Source organism: Cetorhinus maximus, chromosome 23 (assembly GCF_964194155.1).
Source record: "Cetorhinus maximus chromosome 23, sCetMax3.hap1.1, whole genome shotgun sequence".
Classification (NCBI taxonomy): domain Eukaryota; kingdom Metazoa; phylum Chordata; class Chondrichthyes; order Lamniformes; family Cetorhinidae; genus Cetorhinus; species Cetorhinus maximus.
Genome location: NC_135901.1, coordinates 33,660,611 through 33,687,908, shown reverse-complemented (window position 1 = coordinate 33,687,908; position 27,298 = coordinate 33,660,611). Strand labels below are relative to the sequence as shown.

The following is a 27,298-nucleotide window of genomic DNA, read 5'->3' as shown; positions in this document are numbered from 1 at the left end:
GGAAGACACACGGGGCTGTGCAAGATATGGAGCATGCGCAGTACCTCACAATGTTTTGAGCATGCGCAGTGCGGCTGATGGCGAAGCAGAGTCCTTCGTTTGCTGCTCTCTGCAACCCGGTAAGTTTCTTGGGTGGCGGAAACGAAGGGATGGATGCAATGGGAAGGTGGGAAGGCTTTGTAAGCACCCAGCGTAGGCCCTAAATCCCGAATATCGAGCCTCCGGCGCCCCCGTTTTTACCGCCCGCCCGAGGCCCCAGCTGTGGGCCTTGTCCTCATCAACCACTCGGCTTGGCCGCCATCTTCAGAGGCGGCAGTATGCGGCACGACGCATGCGCAGCCATCCTGGGCCGAGGAACCAATCGGGGAGAGAGAGCAATTGGCTCCGCCCCTCATTCACTCTGATTGGTTGGAGGAGCAGCCGCCGGTTTCAGTCCTCCAGTCCCGCCCCCTCGTCCGATTAATGCGGATGGGGGAAGGGGGGACAATAATAAGAGGTGACATGAAAACAAAAAACTGCGGATGCTGGAAATCCAAAACTAAAACAGAATTACCTGGAAAAACTCAGCAGGTCTGGCAGCATCGGCGGAGAAGAACAAAGTTGACGTTTCGAGTCCTCATGACCCTTCAACAGAACTAAGTAAAAATAGGAAAGGGGTGAAATATAAGCTGGTTTAAGGTGGGGGGGTGTGGGGGGAGAGAAGTTGTGGGGGTGGGGAGGGGGTGGTTGTTGGGACAAGCAAGCAGTGATAGGTGGAGATAATCAAAAGATGTCACAGACAAAAGAACAAAGAGGTGTTGAAGGTGGTGATATTATCTAAAAGAATGTGCTAATTAAGAATAGATGGCAGGACACTCAAGGTACAGCTCTAGTGGGGGTGGGGTGAAATAAGACTAAAAGGGCATAAAAGGTATAGATTTAAAAATAATGGAAATAGGTGGGAAAAGAAAAATCTATATAAATTATTGGAAAAAACAAAAGGGAGGGGGAAGAAACGGAAAGGGGGTGGGGATGGGGGAAGGGAGTTCAAGATCTAAAGTTGTTGAACTCAATATTCAGTCCGGAAGGCTGTAAAGTGCCTTAGTCGGAAGATAAGGTGCTGTTTCTCCAGTTTGCGTTGAGCTTCACTGGAACAATGCAGCAAGCCAAGGACAGACATGTGGGCAAGAGAGCAGGGTGGAGTGTTAAAATGGCAAGCGACAGGGAGGTTTGGGTCTTTCTTGCGGACAGACCGAAGGTGTTCTGCAAAGTGGTCACCCTGTCTGCGTTTGGTCTCTCCAATGTAGAGGAAACCGCATTGGGAGCAACGAATGCAGTAGACTAAGTTGGGGGAAATGCAAGTGAAATGCTGCTTCGCTTGAAAGGAGTGTTTGGGCCCTTGGACGGTGAGGAGAGAGGAAGTGAAGGGGCAGGTGTTGCATCTTTTGCGTATGCATGGGGAGATGCCATAGGTGGGGGTTGAGGAGTAGGGGGTGATGGAGGAGTGGACCAGGGTGCACGGAGGGAATGATCCCTACGGAATGCTGCCGGGGGGGTGAAGGGAAGATGTGTTTGGTGGTGGCATCATGCTGGAGTTGGCGGAAATGGCAGAGGATGATCCTTTGAATGCGGAGGCTGGTGGGGTGATAAGTGAGGACAAGGGGGACCCTATCATGTTTCTGGGAGGAAGGAGAAGGCGTGAGGGTGGATGCGCGGGAGATGGGCCAGACACGGTTGAGGGCCCTGTCAACGACTGTGGGTGGAAAACCTCGGTTAAGGAAGAAGGAAGACATGTCAGAGGAACTGTTTTTGAAGGTAGCATCATCAGAACAGATGCGACGGAGGCGAAGGAACTGAGAGAATGGGATGGAGTCCTTACAGGAAGCGGGGTGTGAGGAGCTGTAGTCGAGGTAGCTGTGGGAGTCGGTAGGCTTGTAATGGATATTGGTGGACAGTCTATCACCAGAAATTGAGGCAGAGAGGTCAAGGAAGGGAAGGGAAGTGTCAGAGATGGACCATGTGAAAATGATGGAGGGGTAGAGATTGGGAGCAAAATTAATAAATTTTTCCAGGTCCCGACGAGAGCATGAAGCAGCACCGAAGTAATCATCGATGTACTGGAGAAAGAGTTGTGGGAGGGGGCCGGAGTAGGACTGGAACAAGGAATGTTCCACATACCCCATAAAGAGACAGGCATAGCTGGGGCCCATGCGGGTACCCATAGCCACATCTTTTATTTGGAGGAAGTGAGAGGAGTTAAAGGAGAAATTGTTCAGTGTGAGAACAAGTTCAGCCAGACGGAGGAGAGTAGTGGTGGATGGGGATTGTTCGGGCCTCTGTTCAAGGAAGAAGCTGAGAGCCCTCAGACCATCCTGGTGGGGGATGGAGGTGTAGAGGGATTGGACGTCCATGGTGAAGAGGAGGCGGTTGGGGCCAGGGAACTGGAAATTGTTGATGTGACGTAAGGTGTCAGAGGAATCACGGATGTAGGTGGGAAGGGACTGGACAAGGGGAGAGAGAAGGGAGTCAAGATAACGAGAAATGAGTTCTGTGGGGCAGGAACAGGCTGACATGATCGGTCTGCCGGGATAGTCCTGTTTGTGAATTTTGGGTAGGAGGTAGAAGCGGGCCATCCGAGATTGGGCGACTATCAGGTTGGAAGCTGTGGGAGGAAGATCTCCAGAGGAGATGAGGTCACTGACAGTCCTGGAAACAATGAGGTGACACTTTGGGCTCAAATCAATGAGGACTCTGATATCTGGGAGGGAAGGAAGGAAACCCTGGGTGGTAGGCGGCGGGTAGGATTCAGAAACATCTGCTGGAGGCCGCAAATCCCCAATAAGAAGCTGCAGCTCCCGCGCTTACAGCTCTGGGCCTTTTTGCTTTTGCCTTGTTGAAGCAGCAGAGTGGGCAAGTCTTCAGGGTCCCAGTGACCAAGAGAGAAATTGATTGATCATCGCAGGGTTTCATCATAAGGCTGCAAACCTGGATTAATAACCAGGAAGTCAGGATTATAGTCAGCTTCTATTTATATAGCACCTTTAACATCATAAATCATCCCAGTGAACGTCACAGGAGAATTATAAAACAGTGCAACACCCAGACACATTAGAAAATATTAGGGCAGGTGACCAAATGTTTGGACAAAGAGATAGGTTTTCAGGAGTAGCTTAAAGGAGGAAAGTGATGTAGAGTAACACAGGGGTGTAGGGAGGGAATTACAAAGCTTGGGGCTGAGGAAACGAAAGGCACGACCAGCAATCATGAAGCAATTATAATTGGGAGGCCAGAATTAGTGCAGTGCAGACATCTCGGAGGGTTTTGTGGCTGGCGGAGATTGCAGAGGAAGTGAGGGGTGAGGCCATAGGAGGGATTTGTAAACAAGGATGAAGATTTTATAACCAAGATGTTGCTTGACCAGGAGCCAATACACTTCAGGAAGCATAGGGTGATAGGGGTTCGGGACTTGCTGCGAATTAAGGCTTTGACAAGAGACTTTGGGATGGCTTCAAGTTTATGGAAGGTAGAACGTGGGAGATAACATATTGTTATCTCTAGTTGTATGAATTTGTTAAAAAGATACAGAAAGCATTATCCAACACTTTATTTGGATTTCAGCACAAGGAGGAGGGGGAGTGTGTGGGGACGGGATTTTGCAACTTTGGGGGAGCAACGGAGGAAAAAAAATGTTCCATAGAAACTAGAATTGGCTGTTCTGGATTTCTATCCTGTACTGACAGTGATGACTTTTGTAAACTCCTTTTACAAGGTACTGGAAGGGGAGGATTTGCAGATGGGAAACTCAAACCAAACATCACATCAAGATCTAACAGAGTCACGAGATTCATCAGGACCTGAATATCATCGTCTTTGAATCTGGGAGAAATGTTTGTCTGTTCTGTCTGTGGGAAAAGATTTCAAACATCAGGGTGACTGGAAAAGCACCGAGACACACGTACACCTGAGTGAGGGTGTTCCAGTGAACTGACTGAGGAAAGAGCTTTAACCAGTTACACAGCCTGAAAAAACATCACAGCGGGGAGAAGCTGCACGTGTCCTGTGTGTGGACGAGGATTGAACTGATCAGCCAACCTAGAGAGACACAGGGACACCTGCACCATGGAGAAACCGTGGAAATGTTCAGACTGTGGAAAGGGATTCAAATTCCCTTCCCAGCTGGAAACTCATCGACGCACTCACACTGGTGAGAAACCCTGGAAATGTGGAGACTGTGGGAAGGGATTCAATTACCCATCCCGGCTGGAAACTCATCGGTGCAGTCACACCGGAAAGAGGCCGTTCACCTGCTCCGTGTGTGGGAAGGGATTCAGTCAGTCATCCAACCTGCTGACCCACCAGCTTATTCACACTGAGGAGAGGCCGTTCATCTGCACTAACTGTGGAAAGAGGTTCAGACAGTCTTCCAACCTCACTGCTCACCAACGAGTTCACACTGGGGAGAAGCCATTCACCTGTTCTGTGTGTGGGAAGGGATTTATTCAGTCAGCTACCCTGCTGACACACCAACGAGTTCACACTGAAGAGAGGCCGTTCAGTTGCAGTGACTGTGGAAAGAGGTTCAGGCATTCAGGCCACCTCATTGTACACCAGCGAATTCACACTGGGGAGAGACCATTCACATGCTCCAAGTGTGGGAAGGGATTCACTGATTCCTCCGGCCTGCTGACACACCAGCGAATTCACACTGGGGAGAGACCGTTCACCTGCAGTGAATGTGGGAAGGGATTTGCTCATTCATCCAATCTAGTGATACACCAGCGAGTTCACACTGGGGAGAGGCCAATCATCTGCACCGTGTGTGGGAAGGGATTCACTCAGTCATCCCAACTGCTGAGACACCAGCAAGTTCACAAGTGATTACAGGGTTTGGATTCTGCTACTTTGTTGCTCTTCATCACATCCAGGACTGGACCATGTTCATTCTGACAGTTGGGGTTTGTTTCTGCTGATGTTAATAATCCCTGTAACTGGGCTGGAGTTTAATATTCTGGATCTAAAGCTGACTGTGTTCTCGGAGCTGCAGTGTCCCTTTAAGAACCACTGTCTCTGATCTTTCCCCATAATTCAGGAACTTTCATCAGAAATTAATTTACAACAAGATTCTGAACTTTTATTTCAATCCTAAATTGATCTTTGGTACAAACTCTACATTCAGTGTCTGAATGTTTCCACTGATTAACATCTCCAATTAGAAAGTGCTGATTAATCCTTGTTGACAATTCTTACTGACTTGCACATTACTCACAGTGACACCTCCATTATCCACCAGAAAGAAGGGGAATGGGAATTGGTGGGGAATTGAGAGTTCCCAAATGTTACCCCTCGCGCCTGATACAGAAATCCCCTCGGCACAGGAATGGAGACAAGTTCAATCCAAGCAACGGACGTAAGAAATCACTATTTAATTCTCTCGCGCTCTCACTCTCTCTCTCGCTATCTGTCTTATGAGTAAATATTCCATTGCAGATTTTTGGCTGACAAACACAGGACAGGCCTGTTATCTCTGCCAAGGACATGTCTCCAGCACAGGCCCTGAAACAAGACATTTCTAACCCTGATACGATTGGATCTCATGACCCATCCGTTGTAAAGGTTAAAACAGGCTCTTGAGAGCAGAGATTTTGAGGTGATCCACACTGGCTTCAGCCCAACACCCACACTCTGGCTCACACCTGTTAACCGTTCAGAGGAGACTGTCACCACCAGCTACAGATACCAGCGCTCACTCTGTGTCATCCGTCCATTTGTCCTCTGGGACCGGTAAACCGTTCTCACCTGTCATGGGTCGTGTGTCTTTCGTGTCTATTTAGCTTACGCATCATATTTAAACTGTTGCTTCTCAATAAACTACTTTAAAATCACTTCTGAGCTCAACCTCCTTTTCGAGTATCTGTGAGCCCCAAACCTAAACCTTACAAGTGGTGTTAGGAATGGAATCACAGTCATCAAGATCATAGGCATGAGAAGCAACAGTCTTAGTTAAACGTGAATGGAGAAGTTCCTAAGTGAAGCCAGGAGTACACAATGGCATTGACACATTACAGGGAGCGACTGTTAGATAGTCTGACAAAGAAAACAGGCGGGCCGGGGGTGAGGGATATCCTGGGGATTGGAGAAGAGTGTGACCAGGATTACTGGTATATCCTCAATAGGATTTCTAAAGAGGGTCAGAAAGGACAAATTAAGTTGAAGAAGGTCCAGAATCAGTTAGAAAATATCCACAAGGCGGATGCAAGAGAATAGAGTCTTTAGTCTTTAAAGATGTATTTATGACATGCCAATCATTTAGAATTGTGTGAGATGATCGGCAGGTGGGGAGGACGATCTAAGTCGATATTTAACACATTTTGGTGGAAATGTTTTTACATTTATGCTTAGTGGCAGCTCAAGGGTTTGTATTGCTGATTCTGATCGTTCTAGTAGCTTTAGTATGTTATCTACGGTTTTTCATGAAGAACTTAGGAAAACAAGCTCTTAGCTTAGAGATAGTAAGGTGAGTCAGAAATCAGTTGTGAGAAGTCAGTAAAGATATCCCCTTCTCAAGGTGGGGAGATCTGTCAGAAATCACTGTCTAATAACCTTAGAAGAATGAAGAGTGCAGGAGGGCATGCCAGGAGCAGCACCAGGCACGCCTAAAAATGAGATGTCAACCTGGTGAAGCTATAATACAGGACTACCTGCATGCCAAACAGCATAAGCAGTAAGCAATAGACAGAGCTAAGCGATCCCACAACCAACGGATCAGATCTAAGCTCTGCAGTCCTGCCACATCCAGCCGTGAATGGTGGTGGACAATTAAACAACTCACTGGAGGAGGAGGCTCCACAAATATCCCCAGCCTCAATAATGGGGGAGCCCAGCACATCAGTGCAAAAGATAAGACCGAAGCATTTGCAACAATCTTCAGCCAGAAGTGGCTGAAGGCACTGGATACTGCAAAGGCTATTGGCCCTGACATTATTCCGGCAATAGTACTGAAGACTTGTGCTCTAGAACTTGTGCACCCCTAGCCAAGCTGTTCCAGTACAGCTACAACACTGTATCTAGCCAGCAATGTGGAAATTTGCCCAAATATGTCCTGTACACAAAAAGCAGGACAAATCCAACCTGGACAATTACCGCCCCATCAGTCTGCTCTCCATTATCCGTAGAGTAATGGAAGGGGGCATCAACAGTGGTATCAAGTGGCACTTGCTTAACAATAATCTGCTCACTGACACCCAGTTTGGGTTCTGCCAGGGCCACTCAGCTCCTGACCTCATTCCAGCTTTGGTTAAAACATGGACAAAAGAGCTGAACTCCCGAGCTGAGGTGAGAGTGACTGCCCTTGACATCAAGGCAGCATTTGACCGAGTGTGGCATCAAGGAGCCCTAACAAAACTGGAGTCAATGGGAATCAGGGGGAAAACTCTCCACTGGTTGGAGTCATACCTAGCACAAAGGAAGATGGTTGTGGTTGTTAGAGGTCAGTCATCTCAGCTCCAGGGCCTCACTGCAAGAGTTCCTCAGGGCAGTGTGCTGGGCCCAACCATCTTCAGCTGCTTCATCAATGACCTTCCTTCCATCATAAGATCAGAAGTGGGGATGTTCGCTGATGATTGCACAATGTTCAGCACCATTCACGACTCCTCAGATACTGAAGCAGTCCATTTCCTAATGCAGCAAGACCTGGACAATATCCAGGCTTGGGCTGACAAGTGGCAAGTAACGTTCACGCCACACAATCCTAACTCTTCCTACCTTTGTCAATGATACCAAAGTAGACCACAACCTCTGGCTGTTCACCATCCCCCAGAAGAATGTCCTGTAGCCGCTTAGTAACACCCTTGACCCTGGCACCAGGGAGGCAACGTACCATCTTGCAGTCACATTTATGGCTGCAGAAATGCCTGCCTGTTCCTCTAACAAATCCCCTGTCACTATTGCTCTTCCACTCTACCTCTTCCCCTCCTGGTGCCATTGACTTGGCTCTGACTGCACTCCTCTGAGGATCCATTGCCTTCACCAGTGTTAGCAAGTGAGATTGTCTCAGAGGACTCCTGCACACAAATGCCAGGCAATGACCATCTCCAACAAGAGAGAATCTGACCATCACCCTTGATGTTCAATGGCATTACCATCACTGAATCCCCCACTATCAACGTCTTGGGGGTTACAATTGACCAGAAACTGAACTGGACTAGCCATATAAATACTGTGGCTCCAAGAGCAGGTCAGAGGCTAGGAATCGTGCGACGAGTAACTCACCTTCTGACTCCTCAAATCCTGTCCAAGACAAGTTAGGAGTGTGATGAAATTCTCCCCACTGGCTTGGATGAGTGCAGTTCCCACAACACTCAAGAAGCTTGACATCGCCCAGGACAAAGCAGCCCACTTGATTGGCACAACATCCACAAATGTTCATTCCCTCCACCACCGATGCACAGTAGCAGCCAGTGTGTACCATCTGCAGGATGCACTGCAGGAATTCACCAAGGCTCCTTAGCACTTTCCAAACCCACGACCACTACCATCTAGAAGGACAAGGGCAGCAGATAGGTGGGAACATCACTACCTGGAAGTTCCCCTCCAAGTCACTCACCATCCTGACTTGGAAATATATCGGCCGTTCCTTCACTGTCGCTAGATCAAAATCCTGGAACTTTTTGCCTAACAGCACGGTGGGTGTACCTACACCACATGGACTACAGCGGTCCAAGAAGGCAGCTCACTACCACCTTCTCAAGGGCAACTAGGGATGGGCAATAAATGCTGGCCCAGCCAGTGAAGCCCACATCCCGTGACTGAATTAAAAAAAAATCTTCAGAAATGTATTGAATACTACAGGGAATAGCTCTGTCTGTCTCTCTATCTCTGTCTGTCTCACTGTCATCTCGTTCTCTCTCTCTCTCTTCTCTCATGAAGAAAGCTTCCTGGGTTGACAAACACCGGACAGGCATGTTATTCTCTGCATGTCTCTAGCATTCCTAATCCTAAGAGGGGAAGGGGTGGCGATGGTGGTGGGTCCTCATGACCCAAGTGTAAACCAACCGCCTGAGTGAAGGTTGAAGAGGATGTTCTTTGAAACAATGAGCCACAAAATAACTTCATGGCCTTCGGATGGAAAGAGGAGGGATTTTACCTTAAATATCAGTCCCTTGCGAATGAACAATTGAATTGACACATGACCCCCAGAAATAAGATTTATAAACGGGCTTTCAAGAGGGGGGAAGAAAAATTACTTCAGATATAAAAGAGCGTCTCTAGGTGGACGAATGCTGATTTCAGCCTAACGCCTTGGTTCGCTCAAGGAAACTGTTCGACATTGGAGATTCCTAGAATCAGCAAGTTCAAGATTGTGAGCGCCTGACCAGCAGAAGGTTTGTTCTTTTTCTCTCTGTCTCTTGGGAAAGGGCGGAGACAGCTCTTATCAGTCAAGGAATTGAGATAAACAAGGCAAGGGCCCAAGAGAATGCTGTTCCTTGTGGGGGCTGTGCAAAGTCACCAGACATCATTAAGCTGCTAGGATGGAGCCTTATATCCTCTTATTGTTTGGCAGGATGTAACAAATGGCACCCAGCAGGAAATAAGCTCAGAGACAACCTCGAACCAAAGTGATTGACAGTTTTATCCACTTATTTTTACTTTTATTCATTTATCCGTAGTTTTATCCCCCCCCTTTGCATCCATTTTCTATCCTTTTTTCCCTATCACTGACCCCTCCCTCACCCCACCCCCAAAAAGGATCATCTGTCATTTGTTCCATGTTGTTCTTTCACACAATGCTACCCTTGTTCTGCTATAATCACATTCTGCTTTCTTACCTTTATGCCACTATTTTTTAGCACTAACCACCACCATTCACAATCCCTTTGTCCTTTAATTCATGACATCTTTGTCAATCTCTCCTTTGCCCCCACCTATCGCTGGCCTTCTATCTAGCTCCACCTGCCCCCTCACCCCCCCAAGCCCCTCCTTTAACAGTATAAATTTCATCACATTTCCACTTCTCTTCAGCTCTGAAGAAGGGTTACACGGACTCGAAACGTTCACTATGTTTTTCTCTGTCCACAGACGCCATCAGACCTGCTGAGTTTTTCCAGCATTTTCTGTTTTTGATTGGCAGCTACCCCGGGTAACTGTCCCTGCAGTCATTGGCCAGGCAGAATTGAACAAGTGATTGACATGGGGTAAACCACCAGCTCCTGGAAATAAAGTATATGAATGGGTGCTTGCGGGGTGGGGTGAGGGGGGGAACAAAAGAGCAGTCCTCAGCAGGCAGCTGCTGAGACACCGATCATGGAAGAGCTTCCCAACTCACCTGTCAGCTCAAAAAGACAAGGAACAAAGAGAATAAGACTGCAGTGAGCAGAGACCGTCACGTTCAGCAATCAGCTTCATCCGGGTGTTCGCTCTCTGGGGTCAGTCAGCTGCTGTCAACTGTCACGGGTCGTCGGCCTTTCCTGTCTATTGAACTAAAGCATCCTATTTAACCTGTTGCTTCTTAATAAATGACTTAATACTTAATGAACTGCTTTTAAACCACCAATGACCTCACCCATACTTTGGGGAATCTGTGACTCTCGAACGCAACCTGAACCTTACAAGACTTCGGACAAAGGAGGGGTTTTCGAAGTGAATCACGTTGGCTTTAGACTAACACTTTGCTTAGCGCAAGACGACTGAGAACGGAAGAGACAGCCACCACCAGCTGTACACATCAGCTTCAATTATCCACTAAGATAAAAGCAAAAGACTGCGAATGCTGGAAATCTGAAACAAAAATAAAAATAGCTGGAAAAACTCAGCAGGTCTGACAGCATCTGCAGAGAGGAATATAGTTAACGTTTCGAGTCCGTATGACTCTTCATCAGATGAAGAGTCATACGGACTCGAAATGTTAACTGTGTTCCTCTCCGCAGATGCTGTCAGACCTGCTGAGTTTTTCCAGCTATTTTAATTTTAGCTTCATTTATCTGTCCAATCAGGGACTAGTAAACCATTCCTGGAGTAGATTGCCAGCTCCAGCCACGGAGATCAGCATCCCCCCGATCCTGGGACCGGGCAATGACCATCGAACCTTCACCCCTTGACATTCAATGGCATTATCATGGCTGAATCCTCCTACTGTCAACATCCTGGGGAGTCACCATTGACCAGAAACTGAACTGGACCAGCCATATAGATAACGTGGCTACAAGAGCAGGTCAGAGGTTAGGAATCCTGCAGCGAGTAACACACCTCCTGACTCCCCAAAGCCTGTCCACCATCTACAAGGCACAAGTCAGGAGTGTGATGGAATACTCTCTACTTGCCTGGATAAGTTGCAGCTCTAATAACACAAGAAGCTTGACACCATCCAGGACAAAGCAGCCCCACTTGATTGACACCACATTCACTCCCTCCGCCAATGACACACAGTAGCAGCAGTGTGTACCATCTACAAGATGCACTGCAGCAACTTACCAAGTCTCCTTAGGCAGCATCTTCCAAACCCATGACCACTACCATCTAGAAGGGCAGCAGATCCATGGGAGCACCACCACCTGGAAGTTCCCCTCCAAATCACTCACCATCCTGACTTGCAAATACATTGCCATTCCTTCACTGTCGCTGGGTCAAAATACTGCAACTCCCTCCCTAACAGCACCGTGGGTGTACCTACACCACAGGGTCTGCAGTGCTTCAAGAAGGTAGCTCATCACTACCTTCTCAAGGGCAATAAATGCCTTACTAGCCAGCAATGCCCACATCCCATAAATGAATAAAAAAAAGTAACCCCATTCCAAGAAGACGGTCAACCTCCAGCCACGGGGATCAGCATCCCCCTACTCCGGGACCAGTAACCCAAAGGAGACTGACACCTCCAGCCAACCGATTCAGCATCCCCCTATTCCGGGACCAGTAACCCATTCAGAGGCGACTGATACCTCCAGACAAACGCATCCGCATCCCCCTACTCTGGGACCAGTAAACCGTTCCCACCTGTTATGGGTCGTATGTCTTTTCTGCCTATTTAGCTTATGTATCATACCTGAATTGTTGCTCTTTAATAAAATGGTTTCAGATCACCGATGACTGACCCCCTTTTTGGATAACCTATGACTCCCAGACTAAAATCTTATACATTACAACTGGGACTACACATCAAAAGAACTTCATTGGCTGTAAAGCACTTTGGGACATCCTGAAGTTGTGAAAGGCGCTATACAAATACAAGGCCTCCATTAACAAACCTCAGTCTGGTTCCCTGAAGCTACTGCGTGAGTGAATTAATTCCTTCTTCACAAATCACCAAGATACCATACTACGAGTCATGTTATAAATATTGTTTATTGGTTACAAATCACAACTTAAAGTTAAATCTAAGCACATTGATTGTTTTTGGACATGTCCAAAATCAATCAATCTGAATTATCCAGCATTGCTGAAAAGAGAGACTATTTTGTTGAAGCTTTTCATCTTGCGCTCATCAGGACTGTTCGCAAGAATACCAACGTCAGGGGAAATAAGTTTAGACTGTATGAGAAGAGAATGCCGATTGGTTGGCAAGTGGACTCTGATTGGTAGAGGTACATTTGTGTGTACTGGAAGCTACAAATATTAATACACAGTGCCCTGTTCTTCGCAGACAGAAAGAACAAGTCATTGCGCCTGTTTCAGCTAAACAAAATAAGTGACAGCCATTCACTGGTTCATTCCTCGGGGCAATGTCTTGACCAGTCAGTCAAGCTTCCCGATTTAAATTTCAACCAATGTTTGGCAGTTAACTGTCAGTCACCATTAACTGGTGCATTCTCCATGGCAATGTCTCTACCAGAGTCCACTTCTAATCAGTACTCTCTTATACAGTATAAAATTGTTTCCCCTGACATTGGTATTCTTGCGAACTGTCCTGATGAGTGCAAGACTCAAAGCTTTGACCAAAAAAGTCTCTTTTTTCAGTAATACTCAAATTCTGTGCTGCTAAACTAGTCATCCAGCAGTTCAGCATAAAATCCATTTCACAAAACAAGGAACACATATTCCACAGGCCACTCATTGATTCACTGTAAATCAGCACTAATGGATACTGAGTACTAATTACATCAGGGACCAGAGTCTGAGATATAAATTGGTGAGTTTAAGAGGAATTCCTTCAATATCTGACAAATTAACAGCTCATCTATCAAATATCTCAAGCCTACTTTGTGATTACAAATATTGAGCTCACAAACAGCCTCATCCTTGTGTTAGAGAACAGACTTTCCCCTGTCAATATGGAGCTGCAGGTTAGGACTGTGATCTGGTTATTGTTCATCTTCACTTCAATACAGTTTCTGAGTGGATTTCAATTTAAAATGAGGCCTGGAGACAAGATGGGTCTATTCACACATGATTGAGAGATGGTGTGGGCACATGCCAAGTGCAATAGGGGTTACCGACATAAGATATAAAACCCAACTGTCAGAATGAATTATGGTTCAGTCTGGATGCAGTTAACAGCAACAATAACAGCAGAATCCAACCCCCGTAATCACTTGTGAACTCGCTGATGTTTCTGTAAGCTGGATGACTGAGTGAATCTCTTCTCACACACCGAACAGGTGAATGGCCTCTCCCCGGTGTGAACTCGCTGGTGTCTCAGCAGAATGGATGACTGGGTGAACCTCCTCTCACACACAGAGCAGGTGAACGGCCTCTCCCCGGTGTGAACTTGCTGGTGTCTCATCAGAACGTGGCTGCTTTTAAAACGCTTCCCACAGTCAGAACATTGAAATGGTCTCTTGTCTGTGTGAACAAGTTGATGTGAGGTGAGATGGGATAGACGAGTGAATCCCTTCCCACACACCGAGCAGGTGAACAGCCCCTCCCCAGTGTGAACTCGCTGGTGCACACTGAGTTCCGCAGATCGCCTGAACCCAGTCCCGCAGTGAGAGCACTTGAACGGCCTCTCGTCAGTGTGAACACGTTGATGGGATATCAGTTCCCCGGAACTTTTGAAGCACTTCCCACAGTCTGGGCATCTAAAAGGTCTCTCATCTGTGTGAACATGCTGGTGTCTCAACAGGTTGGATGAATTAGTAAATCCCTTCCCACACTCGGAGCAGGTGAACGGTCTCTCCCCAGTGTGAATGCGTTGGTGTTTCAGCAGGTTGGAGGATCCCCTGAATCTCTTCCCACACTCGGAGCAGCTGAACGGTGTGGTGAGTGGCGTGGAGCCGATGTGAATGCGCTGGTGTTTTGTCAGTGAGTGTGGGCTCTTAAAGCTCTTTTCACAGTCGGGGCATTTAAACTCTCTCTTGTCACTGTGAACTCGCTGGTGTGTCAGCAGTTGGGATGACCGAGTGAATCCCTTCCCACACTCAGAGCAGGCGTACGGCTTCTCCCCAGAGTGAACTCGCTGGTGTGTCAGCAGACCGGATAGCTGAGTGAATCCCTTCCCACACTTGGAGCAGGGGAACGGTCTCTCCCCAGTGTGACTGCGCCGATGAGTTTCGAGTTCGGACGGGTAATTGAATCCCTTCCCACAGTCCCCACATTTCCATGGTTTCTCCCCAGTGTGACTGCGCTTGTGTCGAGACAGCCCAGCTGATTGGTTGAAACCTCTTCCGCACACAGGACACATGTACGGTTTCTCTCCGCTGTGAACAGTGCTTTTCCTTTCCATGTTCAAAACCCAATGATATTCAGGTCCCGATGAATCGAGTGACTCCTTCAGATCTTGATGCGATGCTGGGTTTGAGCTTGCCGCTTGAAAATCCTTTCTTTCTAAAACCCTGTGAAATTAATTTAAAACAGGAACAAGGAAATATGAAAAAGAACCTAGATTAACAAAAAGGCAAACTGTGAAATAGAGCTGAATCAATCTGCTAATTTGTGGGGGTGGAACTAGGAAAAGATGACCGTGAAATTTCCGGATTTTTGTTAAAAAAAATAGGGAAGGGAACCTGCCACTCAGTCTGGGCCTACACAAGACTCTTACCTCTATGAGAGGAGATAGAGAGAGAAAGAGAGAGAGAGAGAAAGCCCAAATACCATCTACAAGGCACAAGTCAGGAATGTGATGGAATACTCCCCACTTGCCTGGATGAGTTCAGCTCCCACAACACTCAAGAAACTTGACACTGTCCAGGACAAAGCAGCCTGCTTGTTTGGCACCACATCCACAAACATTCACTCCCTCCACCACCAACGCACAGTGGCAGCTGTGAGTGCCATCTGCAAGATGCACTGCAGCCATGCACCAAGGCTCCTTCGACAGCATCTTCCAAACCTGCGACCACGACCACCTGGAAGGGCAAGGGCAGCAGATAGATGGGAACACCACCACCTGGAAGTTCCCCTCCAAGTCACTCACCATCCTGACTTGAAAATATCTCACTGTTCCTTCACTGTTGCTGGATCAAAATGCTGGAACTCCTTCCCTAACAGCACTGTGGTTGTACCTACACCACATAGAATGCAGCGGTTCAAGAAGGCAGCTCACCACCACCTGCTCAAGGACAATTTGGGATGGGCAATAAATGTTGGCCCAGACAGCACTGGAACATGAGAACAGGAATAGACCATTCAGCCCATCGAGCCTGCTCCACCATTAAAACAGATTATGGGTGATCATCTACTCCAACACTACTTTTCCATGTTTATCTCCATATCCCTTAATGTCATTAGTCTCCAGAAATCTATCGATTTCTGTCTTGAACATGCTCAATGATTGAACTTCCACAGCCCCTCTGGGGTAGAGAATTCCCAAAGATGCACCACCCTCTGAGCGAAGAAATTCCTCATCTCAGTCTTAAACGGCCTGCCCCTTATTCTGAGATTATGTCCCCTGGTTTGAGACTCACCAGCCAGGGGAAACATCTTATCCACATCCATCCCGTCACGCCCTGTAAGTATTTCGTAAGTTTCAATGCGATCAACTCTCATTCTTCAAAACTCAAGAATACAGGCCCAGTTTCCTCAATCCGTCTTCACAAGGGATTAGTCTGGTGAACCTCCATCGCACTCCCTCTATGGCAAGTTTATTCTTCCTTTCTTCCTTAGATAAGGAGACCAAAACTGTACACAGTACTCCAGTTGCGGTCTCACCAAGATTCTATACAACTGCAGCAAGACGTCTTTACTCCTGTACTCAAATCCCTTTGTGAGGAAGGCCAACATACCATTTGCCTTCCTCACTGATAGTTGCATCTGCCTGCTCGCTTTCAGTGACTCCTGAACAAGGGCACCCAAGTCCCCTTGGACACCAACACTTCCTGACCTCTCACCATTTAAGAAATAGTCTGCCTTTCTGTGTGTTCTACCAAATTGGATAACCTTACACTTAGGTACATTATATTCCATCTGCCGTGTCCTTGCCCATTCACTTAGCCTGTTCAAGTCCACTTGAAGCCTCCTTGCACCCTCCTCACAACTTACATCTCACCTCATTTGGTGTCATCGGCAAATTTGGCAATATTAGAATTGGTCCCTACATCCAAATCACGAAAGCTAACATGCAGGTGCAGCCGGCAATTAGGAAGGCGAATGGAACGTCAGTCTTTATCGCAAGAGGATTTGAGTACAGGAGTAGTGAAATCTTGCTTCAATTGTACAGAAGCTTGGTTAGACCGCACCTGGAGTGCTGTGTGGTCCCCTTACCTCAGAAAGGATGTTATTGCCATATAGGGAGTGCAGCGCAGGTTCACCAGACTTGTTTCGGGGATGGCGGGACTGTCTTATGGAGAGAGATTGGGGAAACGGGGCCTGTATTCTTTAGAGCTTCGAAGAATGAGAGGCGATCTCATTGAAACCTACAAAATACTTAAAGGAATAGACAGGGTAGATGTTTCCCCCAGTTGGGGAGTATAGAACAGGGGACACAATTTCAAAATAAGGGGGAAGCCACCTAAAGCCAATATGAGGAGAAATTTCTTTGCTCAGAGGGTTGTGAATCTCTGGACTTCTCTACCCCAGAGGGTAGCTCAGTAATTGAGTATGTTTAAGGTGGAGATTGGTAGATTTCCAATTGACAATAACGCGAAGGGTTATGGGGATAGTATGGGTAAAAGTGTTCGATCCGCCATGATTGTATTGAATGGTGGAGCAGGCTCCAAGGGCTGAATGGCCTTGCTCATGTTCCTATATAGTTTGTGAATAGCTGTGGACCAAGCACTGATCGTTGCGGTACCCCTCTAGTAACAGCCTGCCATCATGACAATGACCCGTTTATTCTTACTATCTGCTTTTTGTCTGTTAACTAATTCTCAATCCATAGCAGCATTTACCCCTAATTCCATGTACTCTAAGTTTTGTTTACTAACCTGTGTGGTACCTTATCAAATGCCCTCTGAATTTCCAAATACACCATATCCACTGGTTCTCCTTTATCTATGTTACAAGTAACATCCTCAAAAAACTCGAACAGATTTGCCAAACATGATTTCCCTTTCATAAATCCACGTTGACTCTGCCCAATTTTACCATTACTTTCCAAGTATCAGGTTGGCACATCCTTTCTAATAGATTCTACAATTTTCCCGACAGCTGACCTCAAACTAACAGATCCGTAATTCTCCATTCTCCCTCTCTTCCTATATCGTGGGGTTGCATTTACTACTTTCAAATCTGCAGAAACCTTTCCAGAATCTATAGAATTTTGAAAGATACCCATCAATGCATCAACTACCTTACTAGCCACCTCCTTCAACACTCTGGGATGGACCTCATCTGGTCTAGGGGATTTATCGATCTTCAATCCAGCTAATCTTTCCAAGTACTACCTCTTTACTAATATTAATTTCTTTAAGCACCTCAGTTTCACAAGCTCCTTGGTTGCCCGATATTTCTGGGAGATTTTCTTCCGTGAAGAGAGACGCAAAGTAACTGTTAAGTTTCTCTGCATTTTCCTGTCCTCCACTATAAATTTTCCTGTCTCCACCAGTAGTGGACTCACATTCGTCGGAGATAATCTTTCCTGTTCACATACCGAAAGAAGCTTTTACAGTCTGCCTTCGTGTTTCTTGCTAGCTTGCATTCATATTCTCTTCTCCCTTTCTTTATCGGTTTCTTAGTCCTCCGTTGCTGGGTTCCAAGTTGCTCCCAATCCTCAGGCTTATCGCTTTTTTCTGGCATCCTTATAAGCCATTTTCTTTGATCTAATGCAATCTTTAACTTCTTTCATTAACCATGGTTGATTCAGCTTTCCCATTGAGTGTGTGCGCCTTCGAGGAATGTATATCTGTTGCAGACCATGCAGTGTTTCTTTAAAAACTAGCCATTGCCTGACTACTATCAAATCTTTTGGTGTATTTTCCCAATCCACCATAGCCAACTTGTCCCTCATACCTTCATAGTTTCCCTTGTTCAGATTTAAGACCCTAGTTTCGGAGTGAACTATATCACATTCAATCTTGATGTGAAATTTGATCATGTTATGGTCACTATCTTCCAAAGGCTCCTATATAGCAAGGTTATTAATTAGCCCTTTATCATTACATTACATCACATTAAATCTAAAATAGCCCAATCCCTAGCTGGTTCTTCAACATGCTGCTCCAGAAACCCATCTTGTACACACTCCAGGAAGTCATCCTCACCACATCATTAGTACTGGTTAAGTTGACCTAGTCTAGTTAATAAAGCATACAGTATACTGGGCTTTATTGATAGGGGCATAGAGTGCAAGAGCAGGGAGGTTATGCTGAAATTATACAAGGCACTCGTTAGACCTCAGCTGGAATATTGTGTACAATTTTGGGCACCACATTATAGGAAGAATATGAACACATTGGAAAGAGTGCAGAAGAGGTTTAGGATAATGGTTCCAGGGGTGAGAAACCTCAGCTATGGAGAGGTTAGGACTGTTCTCCTTGGAGTGAAGAAGGCTAAGAGGAGATTTGATAGAGATGTTCAAAATCATGAGCGGGCTGGACAGAGTAGATAGGGAGAAGCTATTCCTGCTCGTAAAAGGATCAAGCATGAGAGGGCACAGATTTAAAGTGATTTGCAAAAGAAGCAGATATGACGTGAGAAAAAAATCCTTCACACGACGAGTGGTTCGGGTCTGGAATGCACTGTCTGCAAGTGTGGAGGAGACAGGTTCAATCGAGGGATTCAGGAGGGCATTAGATGAATATATGAATAGAAACATTGTACAAGGGTACAGGGAAAAGGCACTAGGTCATAATGCTCGTTTGGAGAGCCGGTGCAGACACGGTGGGCCGAATGGACTCCTCCTATGCCGTTATGATTCTGTGATATGTAAACTGAAGTCGCCCATTATTACTGTATGACCCACGTCACATGCAGCTCTAATTTCCTGATTTATACCGTGCCCAGCATTACCACTAGTATTTGGTGGCCTATAAACAACTGCCCCCAATGTTTGCTGCCTCTTGCTGTTTCTTAGCTCCACTCAAACTGATTCCACATCTTGATCCTTCGATCTAAGATCCTCTTTCACTAATGTACAAATCTTGTCCCTTATTAAGAGCACTACTCCGCCTTCTTTATCTTTTTGCCTATTTTTCCGAAGCGACAAATATTCTTGGATACATCCAGTCTACACTCTTAGTCACCTTGTAGCCATGTCTCTGTGATGACAATTAAATCATAACCATTTACCCTCTATTTGTGCCTTCAAATCATTAACCTTGTTGCGAATGCAGCATGCCCTCAGAGAGTGCCTTTAATTCTGCCTTTTTAACATTACTCTGTATTCTGATCCTATTTGATGTTTCCCTCTGCTTCATCTGTCTTAGAATTTCGCTTACTACTTTTCTACTTCCTGTTACCAGTTTTGCTTCCCTACAATCTGAGCTCCTTCTCAGGCCAATCCAGTTTAAACCCTCCCCAATAGCAGTGGAAAATCTACCCGCAAGGATATTAGCACCGGTCCTGCTAAGGTGCAACCCGTTGTCTTGTACACGTCCCACCTGCCCCAGAACCAGTTGCAGTACCTCAGAAATCTGATGTCCTCCCTCCTACACCAGGTCTCCAGCCACATGTTCAATCACTCCTATTTCTATGCTCACTAGCATGTGGCACTGCGAGTAATCCTGAGATTACTTCTTCTGAGGTCCGGGGGACCTCATTCCCTCTTCAATGATACCAAAGTAGACCACAACATCTGGTTGTTCACCACCCCCCAATAACCTTGCTGTAAAGGAGCCTTTGGAAAATAGTGACCGTAACATGATAGAATTTCACATCAAGGTTGAATGTGATATAGTCCTGTAGCCGCTCTGTGACATCCTTGACCCTGGTACCAGGGAGGCAGCATATCACCCTGCAGCCACATCTATGGCTGCAGAAGTTCCCCTAACTAACAAATCCCCAATCACTATTGCTCTTCAACTCTACCTACTCCCCTCCTGTGCAGCTAAGCCACCTATGGTGTCACAGACTTGGCTCTGACTGCACTCCTCTGAGGATCCATCGCCTTCACCAATGTTAATAAGTGAGATTGACTGAGGACTCCTGCAACAACTGCCTGGTCCTATTAGACTGCCTGGCAGTCACCCATTCCCTATCTGTCTGCATGTTCCTAACTCATGGTGCGGCCACCGCCCTAAACGCACTATCCACATAGTTCTCTACCTCTTGGATGCATCAGTGGCTCCAGCACCGCTCAAGGTCTGAATCCCGGAGGTCAAGCTTGTGCAGCCGATGGCACTTCCTACAAATGTGTTGGTCCAGGATACATGGTGCATCCATGACTTCCCACGTGTCACAGGATGCACATTCAACTCAGCCAAACTGCCCTGCATACCTTAACTTGACGGATTATTTGTTGGAAATGGAATAGTTTACCAGTTACTCACCAACCAGCTCCTTCTGCTGCACCGAAGTAAGATATTACCGCTCACTCTTATTTGCAAGCTGCACTCCACCCCAGTCCATGAAATAATGAATTTAAACAAAAACTCCTCTGTTTCTGAATCTCTCACCCACTCCTTCATTCCCTCCAAACTTGACTACTTAAAAATGTCCCTCCCCAGCCTCCCGCGTTCAAACCCCCTAGAAACAGGAGGTCATCCAGAACTCTGCTGGAACTTATGCACACCCAATATTGTGCATCCTCCCCTCTCTGACCTACAGCCTCTGCCTCCCCCACCACCTCCCTGTGTCTGGCGCCCGCCCGGCTGCTCTCACTGAGGCTGCGCTCGCCCCCCGTGCTCAGCTTCCCGTAGCCGCACCGAGTGCGCATGCTCCGGGCAACAGGCTGGCGTCCTCGGGGGGGGAACCCAGGGCCGGAGGGGGGGGGGAGCCCAGGGCCGGAGGGGGGGCGGAGCCCAGGGCCGGGAGGCGAGGCGAGACGGGGCGGGACAGAGGGGGGCGGGGCCGAGGCCAGGGATGGGGGGCGGTGACGGGGCGGAGCCTCCCCCGCGCCTGCGCGCTGCGGCCCTTCTTGCGAAAGATAGGCCCGTCTGAATAGTCGCGGGGCTTTGCTGGGTTGGAACCGTCTGTCATCACGTAGGAAAGATGAAGAGGTCTGTGACCTGGAATTTGGAAACAGTCCAGCGTTTGGAACCAGCCGGGCGGCTTTGCCTTTCTCGTTGCCAGGCCCGGGTTAACCACCGCTCTGTTGATTCGAGGGGGAAGTGCAGCAGAGCGCATGCGCGGCTTCCATTTTGTGGGGGCGATACGGTAGCAGAGCGCATGCGCAGCCGCCATCTTAGCGGGTGATGTGCAGATAGCGCAGGCGCGGCCGCCATCTTAGAGGGTGACGTGCAGTAGGTCGCATGCGCAGCCATGCTGGGACAGGAAGCCGGAAGAGAAAATGCAGCATATTTCTCTCCTGGACTGACAGTGAAAACCCTTTGGAAAGTCCTTTCACTGGGGGCCTTAGGAAAGGGAGGACATCCAAAGAGGAATCCCAAATGAAACATCCCTTCAAGATCTGCTAGTCACTCGATTCACCAGGACCTGAATATCATCCGCCTGTGAATGTGGAAGGAGAAATGTTTGTCCTGTTTGCAGGGTAAGGCTTCAAATATCAGACTGACTGGGCCACTTTTAATGATTTTTCCATGTTAAATTTGTGTTTAATTACACAGTTCTCATTGGGAAAGTTAAAGAATTTCCTGCTGCACTATAATGTATGCAGGCAAATTAACTTGTGTGCATAAACACGATATTGGCATACCAGAGTACAAGAGCAGGGAGATTATGCTGAATTTATATAACGCACTCGTTAGACCTCAGCTGGAGTGTTGTGTACAGTTCTGGTCACCATGTTACAGGAAGGATGTGAACACATTGGAAGGAGTGCAGAAGAGGTTTACGATAATGGTTACAGGGATGAGAAACCTCAGCTATGAGGGTAGATTGGAAAGGCTGGGACTGCTCCCCTTGGAGGGAAGAAGGCTGAGAGGAGATTTGATAGAGATGTTCAAAATCATGAGGGGGCTGGACAGAGTAGATAGGGAGAAGCTGTTCCTGCTGGTAAAAGGATCAAGAATGAGAGGGCACAGATTTAAAGTGATTTGCAAAAGAAGCAAATGTGATGCGAGAAAAAACTTTTTCACACAACGAGTGGTTCGGGTCTGGAACACACGGCCTGGAAGTGTGGTGGAGGCTGGTTCAATCGAGGCATTCAAGAGGACATTAGATAATTATTTGAGTAGAAACAATGTGCAAGGGTACGGGGGGAAAGGCAAGGCAATGGCACGAGGTCATGATGCTCATTTGGAGGGCTAGTGCACACATGATGGGCTGAATGGCTTCCTGTGCTGTTAATATTCTGTGATGGGCAGCTGAAATAGGTAGGCCATTGACCTGTGTTATTAGCGAGAACAACTGTCCCTGTTTTGGCTAAAATTTCTTGCTCATGTTGCATAAATGGGGGGGGGGCCCATAAATACAAGATAAATCCAATGGGGAAATAAGGAGAAATGTTTACTCGAAGAGAGGTTAGAATGTAGAACTACAGGAAGTGGTTGAGGCAGAAAGCCCAGATACTTTCAAATGGACACCAGGCGAGTACATGAGATAAAAGGGGGATAGAGAGATAAACTGAAGGACTGAGACGAGGTAGATGGAATGGGAGAAGAAGCACGTGGAGCATAAACACCAGCAGATATTAGCTGGGCCAAAAGGTCTGTTTCTATTCTGTATATTCTGTGTAATTCTATGTAAACTCTTTTTACAGGGTATTAGAAGAGGAGGATTTACAGGCGGGAATCTGAAACCACTTTTCAAGACCTGCCAGAGTCACTCAATTCATCAGGACCCGGATGTCACCAACCTTTGAATGTGGAAGAAGAAATGTTTCTTTATTCTGTCTGTGGGGAAAAGTGTTCAAACATCAGTGTGACTGGAAAAGCACTGAGACACACACATACACCCGAGTGAGAGTGTTCCAGTCAACTGACTGTGGAAAGAGCTTTAACCAGTTACACAGCTGGAAGAATCACCAAACCATACTTGGCGGGGAGAAACCGCACGTGTTTCATGTGGACAAGCTTCAACTGATCAACCTGGAGAGACACATGGAGAAGCCGTGGAAATGTGGGGACTGTGGGAAGGGTTTCAAATACCCATCCCTGCTGGAGACTCATCGACGCACTCACACTGGGGAGAGGCCGTTCATCTGCTCCATGTGCGGGAAGGGATTCACCCGGTCATCCGACCTTCTGACGCACCAGCGAATTCACACCGGGGAGAGGCCGTTCATCTGCTCCGAGTGTGGGAGGGGATTCAGTGATTCGTCCAACCTGCTGAAGCACCAGCAAATTCACACCGGGGCGAGGCCGTTCATCTGCTACGAGTGTGGGAAGGGATTCAGCCAGTCACCCCACCTGCTGACGCACCAGCGCGTTCACACCGGGGAGAGGCCGTTCACCTGCTCGGAGTGCGGGAAGGGCTTCACCCAGTCATCCCACCTGCTGACGCACCAGCGGATTCACACCGGGGAGAGGCCGTTCATCTGCTCCGAATGTGGGAAGGGATTCTCTAGGTTGTCCCGTCTCACTGCGCACCAACTGGTTCACACCGATAGGAGACCTTTCAAATGTACGGACTGCGAGAAAAGCTTCAAAAGCAGGCGCGAGGTGCTGACCCACCAGCGAATTCACACTGGGGAGAGGCCGTTCACCTGCTGCGAGTGTGGGAAAAGATTCGTCCATTCGAACAATCTCCTGAGGCACCAGCGGGTTCACACCGGGGAGAGGCTGTTCATCTGCTCCGAGTGTGGGAAGGGATTCACTCAGTCATCCCACTTGGTGAGACACCAGCAAGTTCACAAGTGACTGCAGGATTGGGTTTCGCTGTTCTTGCTGCTGTTGATCATCATATCCAGGACTGAACATGGTCACTCAGAGAGTTGGGGTTTGTTTCTGCAGATGTTGATAACTGGACTGAAGTTTAGCATTCCGGTCATATATCAAATAAATGAGCTTTGTTTTAAACACGTTGTTGCTGATTTTTTTTTTCCCACCTGAGTGTTTAGCATCACCTGGACGGAGCTCAGAAAGGACGATCTAGGGGGAGGATCATAGGGCAGGAACAGAACTTCAGCCTGGACGCAGTCCAGGAGCTCAATGACCATCCACATCTCGTGCCTGTTGGATAGAATCAAACACGGCGTTTATTCTCCATGTCGTTATCTGACCTTTTTTGTTTTGTCCAGTTCGCACTGATCTCCGTGGTAACACAGATATTGAGCCTCTCTCTTGTTTGCGAACAGTCGATTTAAGATTTGTTTGTCCCCCAATTTATCCAGAACGTCATCTGGACCTTCCCAATTAGCCTCCCAATCCCATCCCTTTTAACAAGGTTCTTAACATTACATCTCCCATGGAGCAGCTAGTGTAACTGGTGAGGTTGAAATGGGACTACACCCACGTTCTTCGGCGCCTGTAGCAGGGAGAATGCTGAGGTTTGCTGGAGGATCTGGAGAAACTGGTCGTGGGTCTGACGAGTAGCGATGGGGAGTGGGACCCCAGGGGGATGCACAATCAGCATTTACCGACCTGTCATGAGCTGAAATGGGCTGTGACCATTGGTGGGATGGTGGGGGTGGCGGGGGAAGCAGAGTGAACAGGAGTGGAGTGATTGGTCATTAAGACACCAGACAAGGCAGTGACACAGTCATTGGCCCTTGACTAGGTCATCAGCTCCCTTCATGACAGCTTTCTTTCAGTGTCCTTCCTATGGGGTGATTAAAGCATTCGACCATCCCACTGGTGGTAGGGAATGTGGAAATGTTGTTCCATACTGACAGCACGACAGAGCTGCTGCATTACTCCTGCTGTGAAATGAGAGCCATTATCACGCTCCATCCTTTTCCGAAACCCCCCACCTGGTAAATATTTGTTCCCAGGAGATTTTAGCTGTTGTGACTGCATCATTTTTACAGGCTGGGAAAGCTTCAATCCACCAAGTAAACATACCTGTAACTACCAGAATATACCAGTCCCCTCCTTTTACTGTGAGTGGTGGGCCTGTATAATCAATCTGCAATGTTTCCATGGGGACATCATTCAGATGGGATGTGTCCATTGGGACCTTTCATTGGGCAGGAGCTGGCTTAATTTGGTCACCGGTGAACCAAAGGTTCAGGTGGTGATGGCAACATTTTTTTAATATATTTGCTCACAGGATGTGGGCTTCGCTGGCTGGGCCAGCATTTATTGCCCATCCCTAGTTTCCCTTGAGAAGGTGATGGTGAGCTGTTTTCTTGAACCGCTGCAGTCCATGTGGTGAAGGTTCACCCACCGTGCTGTTAGGGAGGGAGTTCCAGGATTTTGACCAAGTGACAATGAAGGAACGGCCGATATATTTCCAAGTCAGGATGGTGAGTGACTTGGAAGGGAAATTCTAGGTGGTGGTGTTCCCATCTATCTGCTGCCCTTGTCTTTCTAGATGGTAGTGGGTTAGGAAGGTGCTGTCTAAGGAGCCTTGGTGAGTTCCTGCAGTGCATCTTGTAGATGGTGCACACTGGCTGCTACTGTGCTTCAGTTGGGGGAGTGAATGTTTGTGGATGTGGTGCCAATCAAGCAGGCTGCTTTGTCTTGGATGGTGTCGAGCTTCTTGAGTGTTGTGGGAGCTGCACTCTTCCAGGCAAGTGGGGAGTATTCCACCACACTCCTGACTTGTGCCTTGTAGATGGTGGAGAGGCTTTGGGGAGTCAGGAGGTGAGTTACTTGTCACATGATTCCGAGCCTCTGACCTGCTCTTATAGCTACAGTATTTATATGGCTAGTCTAGTTCAGCCCCTGGTCAATGGTAACCCCCAGAATGTTGATAGTGGGGGATTCCGTGATGGTAATGCCGTTGAACCTCAAGGGGCGATGGTTGGATTCTCTCTTGTTGGAGATGGTCATTGCCTGACACTTGCGTGACGCAAATGTTACTTGCCACTTGTCAGCCCAAGCGTGGACATTGTCCTGGTTTTGCTGCATTTGGACATGGACTGCGTCAGTATCTGAGGAGTCATGAATGGTGCTGAACGTTGTGCAATCATCAGCGGACATCCCCACTTCTGACCTCATGATGGAAGGAAGGTCATTGATGAAGCAGCTGAAGATGGTTGGGCCCAGGACACCACCCTGAGGAACTCCTGCAGTGATGTCTTGGAGCTGAGATGATTGACCTCCAACAGCCACAACCATCTTCCTTTCCAATAGCAATCGGGTAACATATCAAGGTCTCTAGAAACAGAAACATTTCCCCAATTTGGTGCTTAAACTAAATTAATTTTTTTCTGAGGAATAGCGGTGTGACCCAAGTCATATTAGAGCCATCCTTGTGATATAAAACCATATCATGTTGGCTGAGTGAGTCCTTACTTGCTGTGAGAGAAGAGGGAAAGTCTTTCCCCATGACGTATGGAGTCTTTGACCATAAGGGTCCTGACAAGTTTTTAAATCCAACATAACTGGAGTCTGTCGTACCAGGGCCAACAATTATGCTTTGGGTGAACCTCATGGAATCCCCTCTAGAGCAGCTTTCTTGGTGAGTCCGTCTGTTTGGTTATTACCCTTGCCCTCTTCACTGACTGCTGCTGCCAATGTACCTTCACCTGACAAATAAGAATTTGCCCTGGGAGGAGTGTCCTGCAGTCAGCATCACAGCGAAGCAGTCTGGGAAGAGTGTCCTGCAGTCAGCATCGCAGTGAAGCAGTCTGGGAAGAGTGTCCTGCAGTCAGCATCACGGTGAAGCAGTCTGGGAAGAATGTCCTGCAGTCAGCATCGCGGTGAAGCAGTCTGGGAAGAATGTCCTGCAGTCAGCATCACAGTGAAGCAGTCTGGGAAGAGTGTCCTGCAGTCAGCATCACAGTGAAGCAGTCTGGAAAGAGTGTCCTGCAGTCAGTATCGCGGTGAAGGAGCCTGGGAAGAGTGTCCTTCAG

At 47.5% G+C, this 27,298-nt stretch overlaps 3 protein-coding genes across 4 annotated transcripts in view; 2 read left to right on the top strand and 1 right to left on the bottom strand.

The window, feature by feature from the left end:
* The window catches only part of LOC144697491 (uncharacterized), a 1,380,819-nt gene that overhangs the window by 1,244,376 nt on the left and 109,145 nt on the right, over window positions 1-27,298 (top strand). The gene's annotated exons all lie outside the window — the stretch shown is intronic.
* Window positions 59-24,356, top strand: LOC144698471 (uncharacterized). The gene is made up of 4 exons (XM_078570412.1): window positions 59-119; window positions 3,749-4,853; window positions 5,593-5,760; window positions 23,135-24,356. The coding sequence occupies exons 2-4, from the start codon at window positions 4,099-4,101 to the stop codon at window positions 24,195-24,197; spliced, it is 1,986 nt and encodes a 661-aa protein (XP_078426538.1). The 5' UTR covers window positions 59-119; window positions 3,749-4,098; the 3' UTR covers window positions 24,198-24,356.
* On the bottom strand, window positions 12,301-20,990 carry LOC144697470 (uncharacterized). 2 transcript variants are annotated; one of them, XM_078569445.1, is made up of 2 exons: window positions 20,758-20,990; window positions 12,301-14,738 (listed from the first exon to the last, which is right to left on the bottom strand). In XM_078569445.1, exons 1-2 carry the CDS (start codon window positions 20,904-20,906, stop codon window positions 13,496-13,498), a joined length of 1,392 nt encoding a protein of 463 aa, XP_078425571.1. In that variant the 5' UTR covers window positions 20,907-20,990; the 3' UTR covers window positions 12,301-13,495. The 2 variants fall into 2 exon arrangements, with proteins under 2 accessions (XP_078425571.1, XP_078425572.1); XM_078569446.1 differs by having other exon boundaries at window positions 20,769-20,870.